The 11,051-nt window shown below is 35.3% G+C and overlaps 2 protein-coding genes across 2 annotated transcripts in view; one reads left to right on the plus strand and one right to left on the minus strand.

Annotated features, from left to right (window-relative positions):
• Positions 1 to 1,145: 1,145 nt before the first annotated feature.
• On the minus strand, positions 1,146 to 1,847 carry LOC110023278 (RING-H2 finger protein ATL63). The gene has a single exon (XM_020722602.1). The coding sequence runs from the start codon at positions 1,845 to 1,847 to the stop codon at positions 1,146 to 1,148; it is 702 nt and encodes a 233-aa protein (XP_020578261.1).
• A 2,530-nt stretch (positions 1,848 to 4,377) lies between these two features.
• The window catches only part of LOC110023279 (probable glycosyltransferase STELLO2), a 22,522-nt gene continuing 15,848 nt past the window's right edge, over positions 4,378 to 11,051 (plus strand). Inside the window, exon 1 of the mRNA XM_020722603.1 lies at positions 4,378 to 4,526. Within this exon, the coding sequence (XP_020578262.1) occupies positions 4,378 to 4,526 (149 nt within the window). The remainder of the gene's footprint in view (positions 4,527 to 11,051) is intronic.

Consider the following 11,051-nt stretch of genomic DNA (forward strand, 5'->3'; position numbering starts at 1 on the left):
GGGGTGGAATAGGGTTCATTGTATCCAATCAGGTGTCATCACATCTCAAATCCAATATGATTAGCATTTATTTTAATTCTTAGTTGAGACATGCAGCAATGCTTGTCAGCTATGGTTTACTGAATTAATCAATGCCATTTTAATGCAATTCAGAGGGGAATAAGTTCGGGCCAGGTTGGCTAAATAGAAAGCCCGTTAAGCTCCCCAGCTGTTCCCATATGGGTGAAAAAGGCCCATATTGAGTCTTCTAAATCTCCTTAAACTTATGGGCCTTAAACTGATGTAAATCACTGATATAATTTTAGTTTCCCCAAGTCATTGAATTTATTTTGAAATGGTACGTATACCTTTTTTTTTATTAATTACTTATATATTACACGCATCTCAAAGCAAATATAACGGATTTTAGATTCTGCCTTATGAAAACTTAAAAACTTAATTATGGACAAGATGATTTTTATTTTCCTTAAATTTAACTAGAGATGAGTAAAATATAGGTGAGCACTCAAACTCAGTAACTTAAGATTCTATCAAGCTTTGAAGACTGGACCGGAGTCCAATTGAAGGAATGAAAAATTCAAGATTCATTGGTTCAACCAAAGGCTAAAACGGATGTTATAATAAATATAATTATATATTAAATTTGATCTAAATGACGCAATAATAAAATAGTTAAGAATTCTGTCGGCCAGGATTTGAATGCCAAAAAGCTCTGCAACACGAGCCTAAATGCGAGCAGTACTCCTAAGCTGCGATGCAATGCCCATACGCTGCGCTCGGGATCGCACAAAATTGGTCACGGAGGGTTGATTCCTGGTTGTTAGCTCACCAGTCTACAGATCGAACCATCAGTAAGACCGGTTTTAGGCAGTTCACGACCAAAATGGATTTTTTATATGATTCAGACCAGGCTGGCCACCAATTCTAGTCCAATCCTTGAATTCTATACTTTTTTAGTAACTAAAATGTACACTTTATTTCTACATTATATAATAGAACAGTCAACCAAAAAATTTAAATAAAATTTATGAAAGTTGTCCCTTTTTTTTCTATCTAAAATGCCAAAATTGAAGCAGCAAGAATCCAATCCAAAAATCCATCTTCCAAAAATAAATTCATTGTCCATTTACACATTTGTAAAAACACTAATTGTCAATAACAGAGGGGAAAACTCTCTTATCAGATCTACTCCTACTTAACATTCTCTTCAGAGAACCACTAATCACAGTGGTAGTAGTTGAAGAAGAAGAAGAAGAAGAAGAAGAAGAAGAACCCTCTTTCTTTTGATCATCATCATCCATCTCCACCACCACCACCATGTCACTCACCTCCTCAACTCCCTCATCAGCCTCCATCACCACAACCTCACAACCCCCCTCCTCCTCCTCCCTGTCCTCCCTCACCACTGCCGCCGCCGGTGTCCTGCATATTGGACAACAAGAATTATCCCTCAACCACATATCAATACAACAAACATGAAACCCATGCCCACATCTAGGCAAAATCCTCCCCTTTTCCCCTTCCTCCATCTTGCTCAAACAAACCACACAATCCACCACTCTTCCATCCTGTCCCTTCTCGCTATAAACGAACAACGGCAGCGCCGCCACCGCCGCAGAATCCCGTCCGACAACATCTCTCAAAGACAACACCGCTCCTGTTTCATCGACAGAGCTCCTGCGGCGGCGATGGAACTCAGTCAAAACAGTACTGTTCGTCGTGGTGGTGACACGGCTGCGGTGAAGCAGCCATCGGCCGTAGATGTGGAGGAGGATGACGAAGAGAACGACGATGGATAAGCAAATGACGGCGGCGAGGAGAACCTTGCCGTTGTAGGGATCCTGCATGTTGTGGTAGGGGAGGATGGAGGGTGGTTTGGTTATAAGAAGAGGATGTGAAGTAGTTATAATGTTGCTTGGTGAAGGTGAGACCAGATGAGCACTGATCCTGAGAAGAGGGGCATCTTTAATTATATATATATATATATATATAAATTACTAGGGTATTCTTTTTGGAGCCTAAAAGGTTAATATAAGTGATTTGAACATGTGACTTCGTAGTGAAAGACTATACCCTACACCATTATGTCGTGAGTAAGCCTATAAATGAGCGGAGCTTGAGCTAGCTCGAACATGACTCATATTCATCCTATTCAAAATTAAGTATGTTTGAAATTGGCTTGTGTTTCAAATTGTTGACCAACCTTAATGTTCAACTCGTGTTAGACTCAAAATTAGCTTATTAGAATTAATATAAAAAATAAATAAAAAGTGTTTGATTTGAACCTGCCATTCATTTACAATAAAAGAAGTTGAGCTAACGAGCTATTATAATTTCAATTTAGATATATAATTTTCTTATTTCAAGCTAAAATAACGCTAAAATAATAGGCCAAAGGGTTGTTCGTGGATGATTCAACTACAATTCGAGTTTAAAAAATTTGTTCATGTTCAACTCACTCGATTAAAAATAACTTGAACACGAATCGTTTGCGAACGAGCTTTTCATACAGGTCTACTACGAACGAGCTTTTCATATAGGTCTACTCACAATTAAGTGTGCATTTTATTATGATATTTGGTGAAAATATATAATAAAATTGATTGATTTAGTTTTTGAAATAAATATGTTTGAAATGTAATAAAACATAATTTATATTTATTTATTTCAACAAAATCAAAATTTCTCCCTCTCTTTAGCTTTAAAAGTGGTGGGGGCCGTTTTTGAATTGAGAGTCTCGTGAAGGTGACGGCAGGATTGCTTTATTTTATTGACTAGGTGATACATAAATAAATAAAATTAAATAAATTAAAAATATCTATTTATTTATTTTTAGAAGAATAAAATATGGTCAAAAAAATTAAAAATAAGAAAGGATTAGCTTTCAGATCGATTAAATATATACATATATTTTCAATTATTAATTTTCGATTTCAAATAATATGAATTTAAATACTTATATTTAAAAAAATATATTTTTTTAATTAAAATGTAAAATAATTTTGGGTTATTTCTGAAATAATCAGAAATTATTTTTATATATTTATAAATTTGTGAATTAATTTTGCAATTTATTTGTTCATTTCTTCACAGAAAACATGAGCCAAGAAAAGCTCATATCGGTACGTTCCATTATTATTATTTATTTTCTGGCTCCGTTTTTTGAGGAGTCGGATCCCAAAGATTTGACCAACGATTTTAGCTTTGATTATTTTTTAAATAAAAAATTATACTAGGATGCTCTACGCATTTTAAATTTCAATAATGTTATTTCTAGATTTTATGAATTATATATATACTCAAGTATATATATATATATATATATTAGAGCATTCACATGCGTACCACTCATGACCCGTTTGGGGCAGTTTATATGGTGCGGCGGCTTTTTGAAAACGCAATTGATCCGTTTGAGTAAACAACCGCATTTTCAAAACGTTGAAAACAAACATTGCACAAATCTAGATGCGGTGACAGTTTTCTGGTTGCTTTCTGACTTTTAAAAAAAAAATGAAAATTTGTAATAGCAACTACGCTTAGCTCATCAGCATATTATTTTTAATAAGTTTATCAACATGTTATTCAATAAATTGTAGCTGCCCTAAACAGATACTCAGTTCTTATATATTTACATATTTAAGTAAGATGCAAAACCTAAACTTCAATTCTTATATGAATAAGGTGTATTTCACTTTTTAAAATTAAAAAAATAATAATATTTTTTATGTGATATGAAAAATTTATATGGCATAAATGTCCCTTATTTTTTTATTTTTGCAAAGTTTAAAGGCTCGTCCCATAGAAGGCAGCAAAGCCAACGGTTCCTTCGGTCCAAAGGGACCCAATTCTCACTGCTCCGACGACTTTACCCCTACGTTCTTTTCCTTATCAAATGGCTTTATTTCCCCCAAAGAGTCGCTATAGAGTGGTTGGAATCCAATGTTTAATTATTACCGCAACATTGGATCGGTTATACACATTATTCAAGAGCAACTCCTCTTAATTTCACGCCACCTGACGACCAACACTTCCTCGCACGATTCCGGCCTTCCACACTTTCCGACATGCCTACACCGTCGCTGCACCATACACCTCTCCTCACTCGACCCTCTCACCCAAACCCATATCGTCGTAGCCACACCCGTCGGCCTCCCTTCCAGCCAGCACAATACCATCAATGCTCAAACTCATGCTATCGCTGCACCCTATGCCTCTCCTCGCTCCCACGCTAACGCCTCCTCTCCATCCGACCCTCTCACCCAAACCGCTCCCGTCACACCTACACCAGTTGGCCTCCCTTCGAGCCGGCACAATTCCATTAATTCTCCAACTCTCTCAAGAACATTTCCGCCGACCATTTGTTTCCCTTGCGGGCAGATGCGTCTCTCCCTCCGACCAGCAAACTCAGGCACAATAATCTGGTCGATTGGAAGCGGCCCTGTTGAAGAAGATCGCCGAAGGACATGTTGGAGACTCGTGGTTTTGCGGGCGTGTGTGTTGCTGTTGGAGCAACGCGGGCGTGAAAGGTGTGGTGGGGAGAGACAATAACGCTAACAAAAAGTATAGATTTCATAATATCAAAGTTTAAGGTGTCAGACACGTGACTAACAATATTTTCGGTTACATAGGGCTGTCAATTTGGCTCATTGTTCGCGAACAACTCGTGTTCGGCTCGTTAAGTAGCTCGCGTTCGGCTCGTTCGTTAAGCCTAACGAGCCGAACACGAATAAATTTTTAAGCTCGAAATGTAAACAAGCCGAACACGAACAAAAGTTTGTTCGCTCGTGTTCGGCTCGAATTGGCTCGAAAATAAATAAATTAATATATTTACATAATTAATATTCATAAAATTAAATATTTTAAATTATAATTAATTTAATTTTTCTAACTAAATATATTTTCACATTTTATTAAATCAAATCCTATAAATTATAATATATAATAATTTATTACTAATAATATTTCAATATTAATTATATAAAACAGAGTTAAAAAATTAAATAAATAAAATATTTTAAAATATATATACCCTACTTAAAAAACCCAAATCGGTTCTCATTCGTCTCTCAAAACTTCTCTCGTAACCTCGTTCGTTCGGCGCCCTCTCCCTCTCCCTCTTCCGAGTTGCAACTATACTCCTCCGACGGCCGCGAAAGCTTAGGGCTTGTCGTCTACGCCTTTTTTTTCACTTCTCCTTCTCGGCACTGTTGGCTTGATTGATTGATATTCTTGCTTGTTTGCTCGATAGTCTTGCACGACTGTTGTTTGAAGACCTACGTGTTATTTTTGAGTATTTTTTCAGTCATATTTCATATTTATCTTCAGGTATGCCTCTTATCTTAAACTTTCTTAAATTTCTTTTAGATTTATTTAGATTTTTTAGTGATCTTAGGGCTTGTAGAAGATTTATTTATATTTAGTGGTTTTTTCATTATAATATTAGATTTATTTAGATTTTTATTATAAAATTAGGGCTTTTGGATTAAGTGAGGTCAACACATTTAGATTTATGTGTATGTAAATTTGATTTAGTGGTTTCTTCGGTATAGTGAAAGGAAAATATGTGATAATGTGTTGAAAATATGTTGGGAAAATCTACATTTGATTCAATATGGTTTCAAAGTTGTCATTAGATATGCAGTGTATTCTTATATTTTACATGCTTAACACCTGAACTTGGATATTTGTTTATACACGCATAGATCATTGGCTCTCATATATTCTTATATCTCAAACGTGAGCTTCAGTTTTCCCATATATACTATCTTTACTTATTTCTCAAAGGCAAAAATGTGTCTCTGCAAATATTGATTCTGAATATCAGAAGGGTACAAATGTAAATATCAAACAGTAGGTGTTAAATATATAGTTGTATCAGAATTGTTCAAAATTACAATTTTGTTAGTTTGGAGAAAATTTGAAAGCTCTTGTGACTTGCTGTTATCTCTTGCTGTGCATAAGTTTAGAAATGGCTACTTGATGCTCGGTTATTGTGTTGTGATGTGGCATAAGTTGAGAAATGACTACTTGATGTGGCATAAACTTGCCATATTGTGGTGAATCATTATGTGACATAAGTTTTCTAAGTGTTATGGAAGATGAATACTTGAGTTTATAAGCAAGTTATGTAGATCAGCCTTGAGTTTAAGTTATGTAAATACTCAAGTTCTATAAATACTTGAATGCTAAATTCTTGCTTCTTGGCACTGTTGGCTTCTGTTGAAATTAGGGCTTTTGGATTAAGTGAGGTTAACACATTTAGATTTATGTGTATGCATTACTTCTCCTTCTCGGCACTGTTACTTTCTTTATCTTATGCATTATATTCTGCTCTACTGTCGTAGGCTTTATTGATTTAGTATGCTAATCTTGGGTATGCATGAGAAATGAGCTGTCATTCATTGACTATAAATGGTATGCATGGGTACACGGGCGTTATATGGGAGTTACATGGGGGTTACAAGCGTGTTATAACTTCCTTGTAACTTTCGTGTAACTCAGTTGTAACCTGCGCTTTTATTTTATCCATTGAGATTACAAGGTTACAGCGGAGTTATACGGGAGTTACACGGGAGGTTACACGGGAGTTAAACGGGAGGTACAACGGGTTATAACCCCCTTGTAATCCCCGTATAAACCCTGTGTACCATATTATGTACACATCTCTGCGTACCCATTGACGTACGCAAATTTTTTCCCTGTTAAAGAAGATCGCCGAAGGACATGTTGGAAACTCGTGGTTTTGCGGGCGTGTGTGTTGCTGTTGGAGCAACGCGGGTGTGAAACCGAGAGGTGTGGTGGGGAAAAAATTATTCCATACGGATCGGACTCCGATCCGGACCGTAAATCACCTGATTTACAGTCAGGATGTATTTCGGTGGGCCCCACCTAATTTTTTTTTTAAATTTAAAAAACTGAAATAATCCTGACGGTAGATCACCGTGATCTACTCACCGTGATCTACGGTCAGGGCAGAGATGCATGCGGTGTGAAGATGCATGCGGTGTCTGTACGCAATAATTTCTTGTGGTGGGGAGGGACAATAGCGCTAACAAGAAGTATAGATATGTATGTAATTTTCGGCGCCATGTACGTAAAAGCCCCTAAAATCAAACTATGATGCCACTAATATTAATCTTCCAATTCTTTCATGTAAATAAATATTCTAATTTAATTGAAATAAAAAAAATTTATATGATTAAATATTTATTATAAGAAAGTATATCATAATATAAGTGTGATGTATATAAATAAATATTAATTATAAAGGCGTTTACATAAATACCATCCAATTTCTATAAATTTACATATCTATCACTTAAACTTTGTCTTCTTACATTTCTATCACGCAAATCTTTTATATCACATAAAAGAAACTGTTACTATAACTCTTAAAAAATAAAAATAAAAACATTTTTTTATGAATAAACTAAGATGACGTATATGTAAAATAAAAAATGTTGTGTAGGCGTTTGATATGTAAATACATGGGAAATGACTCGTATGTGTGTAAATCTTCAAAATTTATATGGTATGTCTAAATACCCCTACCTTTAACTTGCTTTCATTTTTAATGAAGTTGTTCAACGAAAGCAATATTTTCACATCCCAAAAGAGCTCTTCAGGGTGGTGGGCAGCTCAGGACTTGCTCAGGACTTAAATACTGTTTTTACTGTTTTTCAGCCCTATGCCTAGCCAATGTGAGACTTTTTGTCCGTGACAAATAGCTCACTTTGAATGAGAAAGCACCACGAAGAATTGAAATCTCAAACTTGTACATAGCAATTGTTGCTTGATTTGTAAAAATCAATGTTTCAGGTGCTTTGTATGTAATTATCCCCTTTTTTTAGGGGCATTTACATACATATCAAACAATTATGTTGTCTTTACATACATATATATCAAACAACTCTTTGTCTTTACATCAAAAATAGCACTATTATCCTTTTTTTTTAAGTGAAATTCACCTTTTTCGTGCATACGTTTAAAAAATCAAAGTTTTAGTGTGTAAATACAAAAGTTTAGGGGTGAGACATGTAAATACATAAAACATGTAAGATAGGTATGTAAGTTTCCCTTTTTCTATTGGACAATTTTAGCGGCCCATGAAATGCAGGGAAATCTATAAAGAGAAGAGTTTATCGGCCCATTTGCAGTTTAGTATGATGACAAATATTTTAGTGATTTCTGTAAATACATAGGAATTGAGTGGTATATATGTAAATCTTCCTAGAAAATAAAGGTTTGCCTCGAAATTATGCATACAAAGCCCTCAAGACAACCTACACACACACATACAGTGCAACTAGGTTGTAAGTGAGTCAATCCGACTCATGAGTCGGCTCAAGCTCAACTCGATAAGAGGACCATGAACCGAGCTCAATGAGCTAACGACACAAGGTCAAGCTAGCCGCGACTCAACTCGTAAGCTCGTGAGCCAGCTTGTTTAAAGAAAATATTAATTTAAAAAATACTCAAAATCTTGCGAAAAAAGATCAGATCAACTTAACCACCATCAATGTTGCTCAAACGTCACCCCACCCGACCGCAAAGCGGACTGCATGGATATGTAATATGTTCAAAACACCATAAATTTTCAAAAGTAAACGTCCACATTGTTTAGGTACCCACATAAAGTCAAAAGCAAAATTATTTGCACACAAGGCGACTTCTTGTAAATCAAGGCACTCTAAAAAATCTACATACCACACAATTCTTATATATTTACATATATATCAGCAAAACTTTCATATTTGCATATATAACACTCTCGAACCTTTGATATTACATCAAAAATACTACTCTTGTTAACTTTTTAAAAAATGAAATACATCTTATTATGCATAAGTTTTTAATACCAGGATATTATAAATGTAAATATCAATTTTGGGTGTTTAGACATGTAAATGCATAAGAATTGTGTGATATACCACGCTTAAACTATATCTCTTTAAAGCGGTAGATAAGAAACTATCAAGAGATTTTCACTCTTATTTTGGGGAAAAAATATTACGTACATTGTCCGGACGCAAGTTGCGTCCGGACAATAACTACGATCCACCGAAAGGAGTACAGAAAAAAAAAATGACCTTCAATGGATCACAACCGTTGTCCTGACGCATGACAGGGCTTATTTGGGACTTATCTTGGGTTGCAAACCCCTATGGTTAATGTGCCCTCCTAATAAGGACCAAATGTGCTGTTGTGGATTCCGAGTGAAAATGCAGGCTTGTAATGAGCTTATTATTATCTTATAGAACTATATATAATAGTAATATGATTAGGCTTGCCTTCGTCGATTGAAATTTCGTCCAACAACTTCTTCAAGTTGAAAGAGCAGTTGAAAGTTAACGCTTGCTTTTAATAATGGTAATTTGGCTCTATTTACTTATCACGAGACATTAAATTTATTTGTTGCCCTAAGCTATCGGCTTTAATGGGCTTGATGAAGGGGTTGTCGTAACATGTGTTTGTAAACTTGAAAGAAATTTGAGATTGACTTTTTAAGTACCCTTTCTGTTTGGGTGAGCTTGACGAAGCAGTTAGTTCGATTTATCATTATTTCTTGTCTGGGAATAAAAATATCGTCGATCTTATGTTTTTTTGACATGGCAAACTCTGTGAAAGTCTCATTTTAGTATTCTTAAATCCTTGAAGTTCCTTCAATTCTCTACCATTTGCTTTGTCAAACTTATAAGAAAATGTGTGATTGTGACCTAACCCATAGAGCTTGTATTAATTAGGTTGATGGCAAAGTGTCTTTTGTCTATCACTTGATGCTTTAGTGGACTTCATTGAAGGCAAAATTTCTTCGGCTCAATTTTAAGCTTTATATGAACATTGGGATAACTTCTTATGTCATATACTTAACGCTTTCTTGAATATCTTAAAGAAGAAAAACTTCTTTAAATCAGTACTTCATGGTTGATCTAACCTATCGAATGAGGTTGATATTGCAACTTCACGATGACATTAAACTCAGTTTGATTTTGTTTTTTTTCTTGAATGATGATCATCCCTTTCTTTTAGACTTAGTTCATCGATGAGTTGAGAGAATTTTAAGATTTAGATTACTTAACTCATCAAGATAGATAAGCTTGGGTAAGTCTAGTATTATCACTAAATACACAGAGTGAAGGATCTGTCGTTGCAGTTATAATTGAGTCTGTTGATTAAGAAGAGCAGTAAGTGAGTCGAATATATTTGAGATTTTTGAATGTCACCTTAAAGACTCACTTGAATCCTAGACTTGAGCTGCAAACAAACTTGTTATTCTCCAAATTGACATGTTAAAGCTCATGGGCTCAAAACTATCTCGCTTAACTTTCATAATTTTGCAAATTCAAGAGTTGAATGTCTAACTTTCGAAATTATTAATTTTTGAGCAAGAGGCATCATTTCCCCAATCTATAGACTACTACCAAGAATGATTAATTTTTTAGCGAGCGGCATCATTATTGCAATCATTACATAAGTTGGACATCAAATGAATGCTCATAAAGCTCATAAGTGTGGGATTGTTTTTCACTAAAGATGTCAAATTATTGTGTACGAGAAAACTATGTTGGCATCAATTTTTGGATGTCACGAGTGCCCACAAATTCTATACGTCGCGCCGTGCACGAAATTGGCTCGAATTGACTCGATCAACAGCGAGCTCGTTCAAACAACCCCGAACGACGAAGCGGACCACGCGAGTGAGTCGGAAACGTCGATTCCATTTGGAAAAGGCGCTCGTTGCACCACGATTTCGCATGCAAGCTTAAAATATGTGAATTATTATTTTTGACTCGATAGTTAAAAAGGTGGTTCGAACAACTTCGGATGACAAAACAGACTGCGCGGTCGCGTCCAGAACGCCAATTTTGCCTGGGGGGACTCTCATTTCACAGCAAAGACGGGTCCGGGCAAAAATTCAAAAATAATAATAATATTATTATTACATTAATATAATAATAATAAAATCGTATATCCTACTCATGCCTCCCTGTTCACGCCGGTCCAGGGAACTATAAAAAGTTTCTTTATATTATATTATTATTATTATTATT

The sequence above is a fragment of the Phalaenopsis equestris genome, unplaced genomic scaffold (assembly GCF_001263595.1).
Source record: "Phalaenopsis equestris unplaced genomic scaffold, ASM126359v1 Scaffold000223, whole genome shotgun sequence".
In the NCBI taxonomy this organism is placed as follows: Eukaryota; Viridiplantae; Streptophyta; class Magnoliopsida; order Asparagales; family Orchidaceae; genus Phalaenopsis; species Phalaenopsis equestris.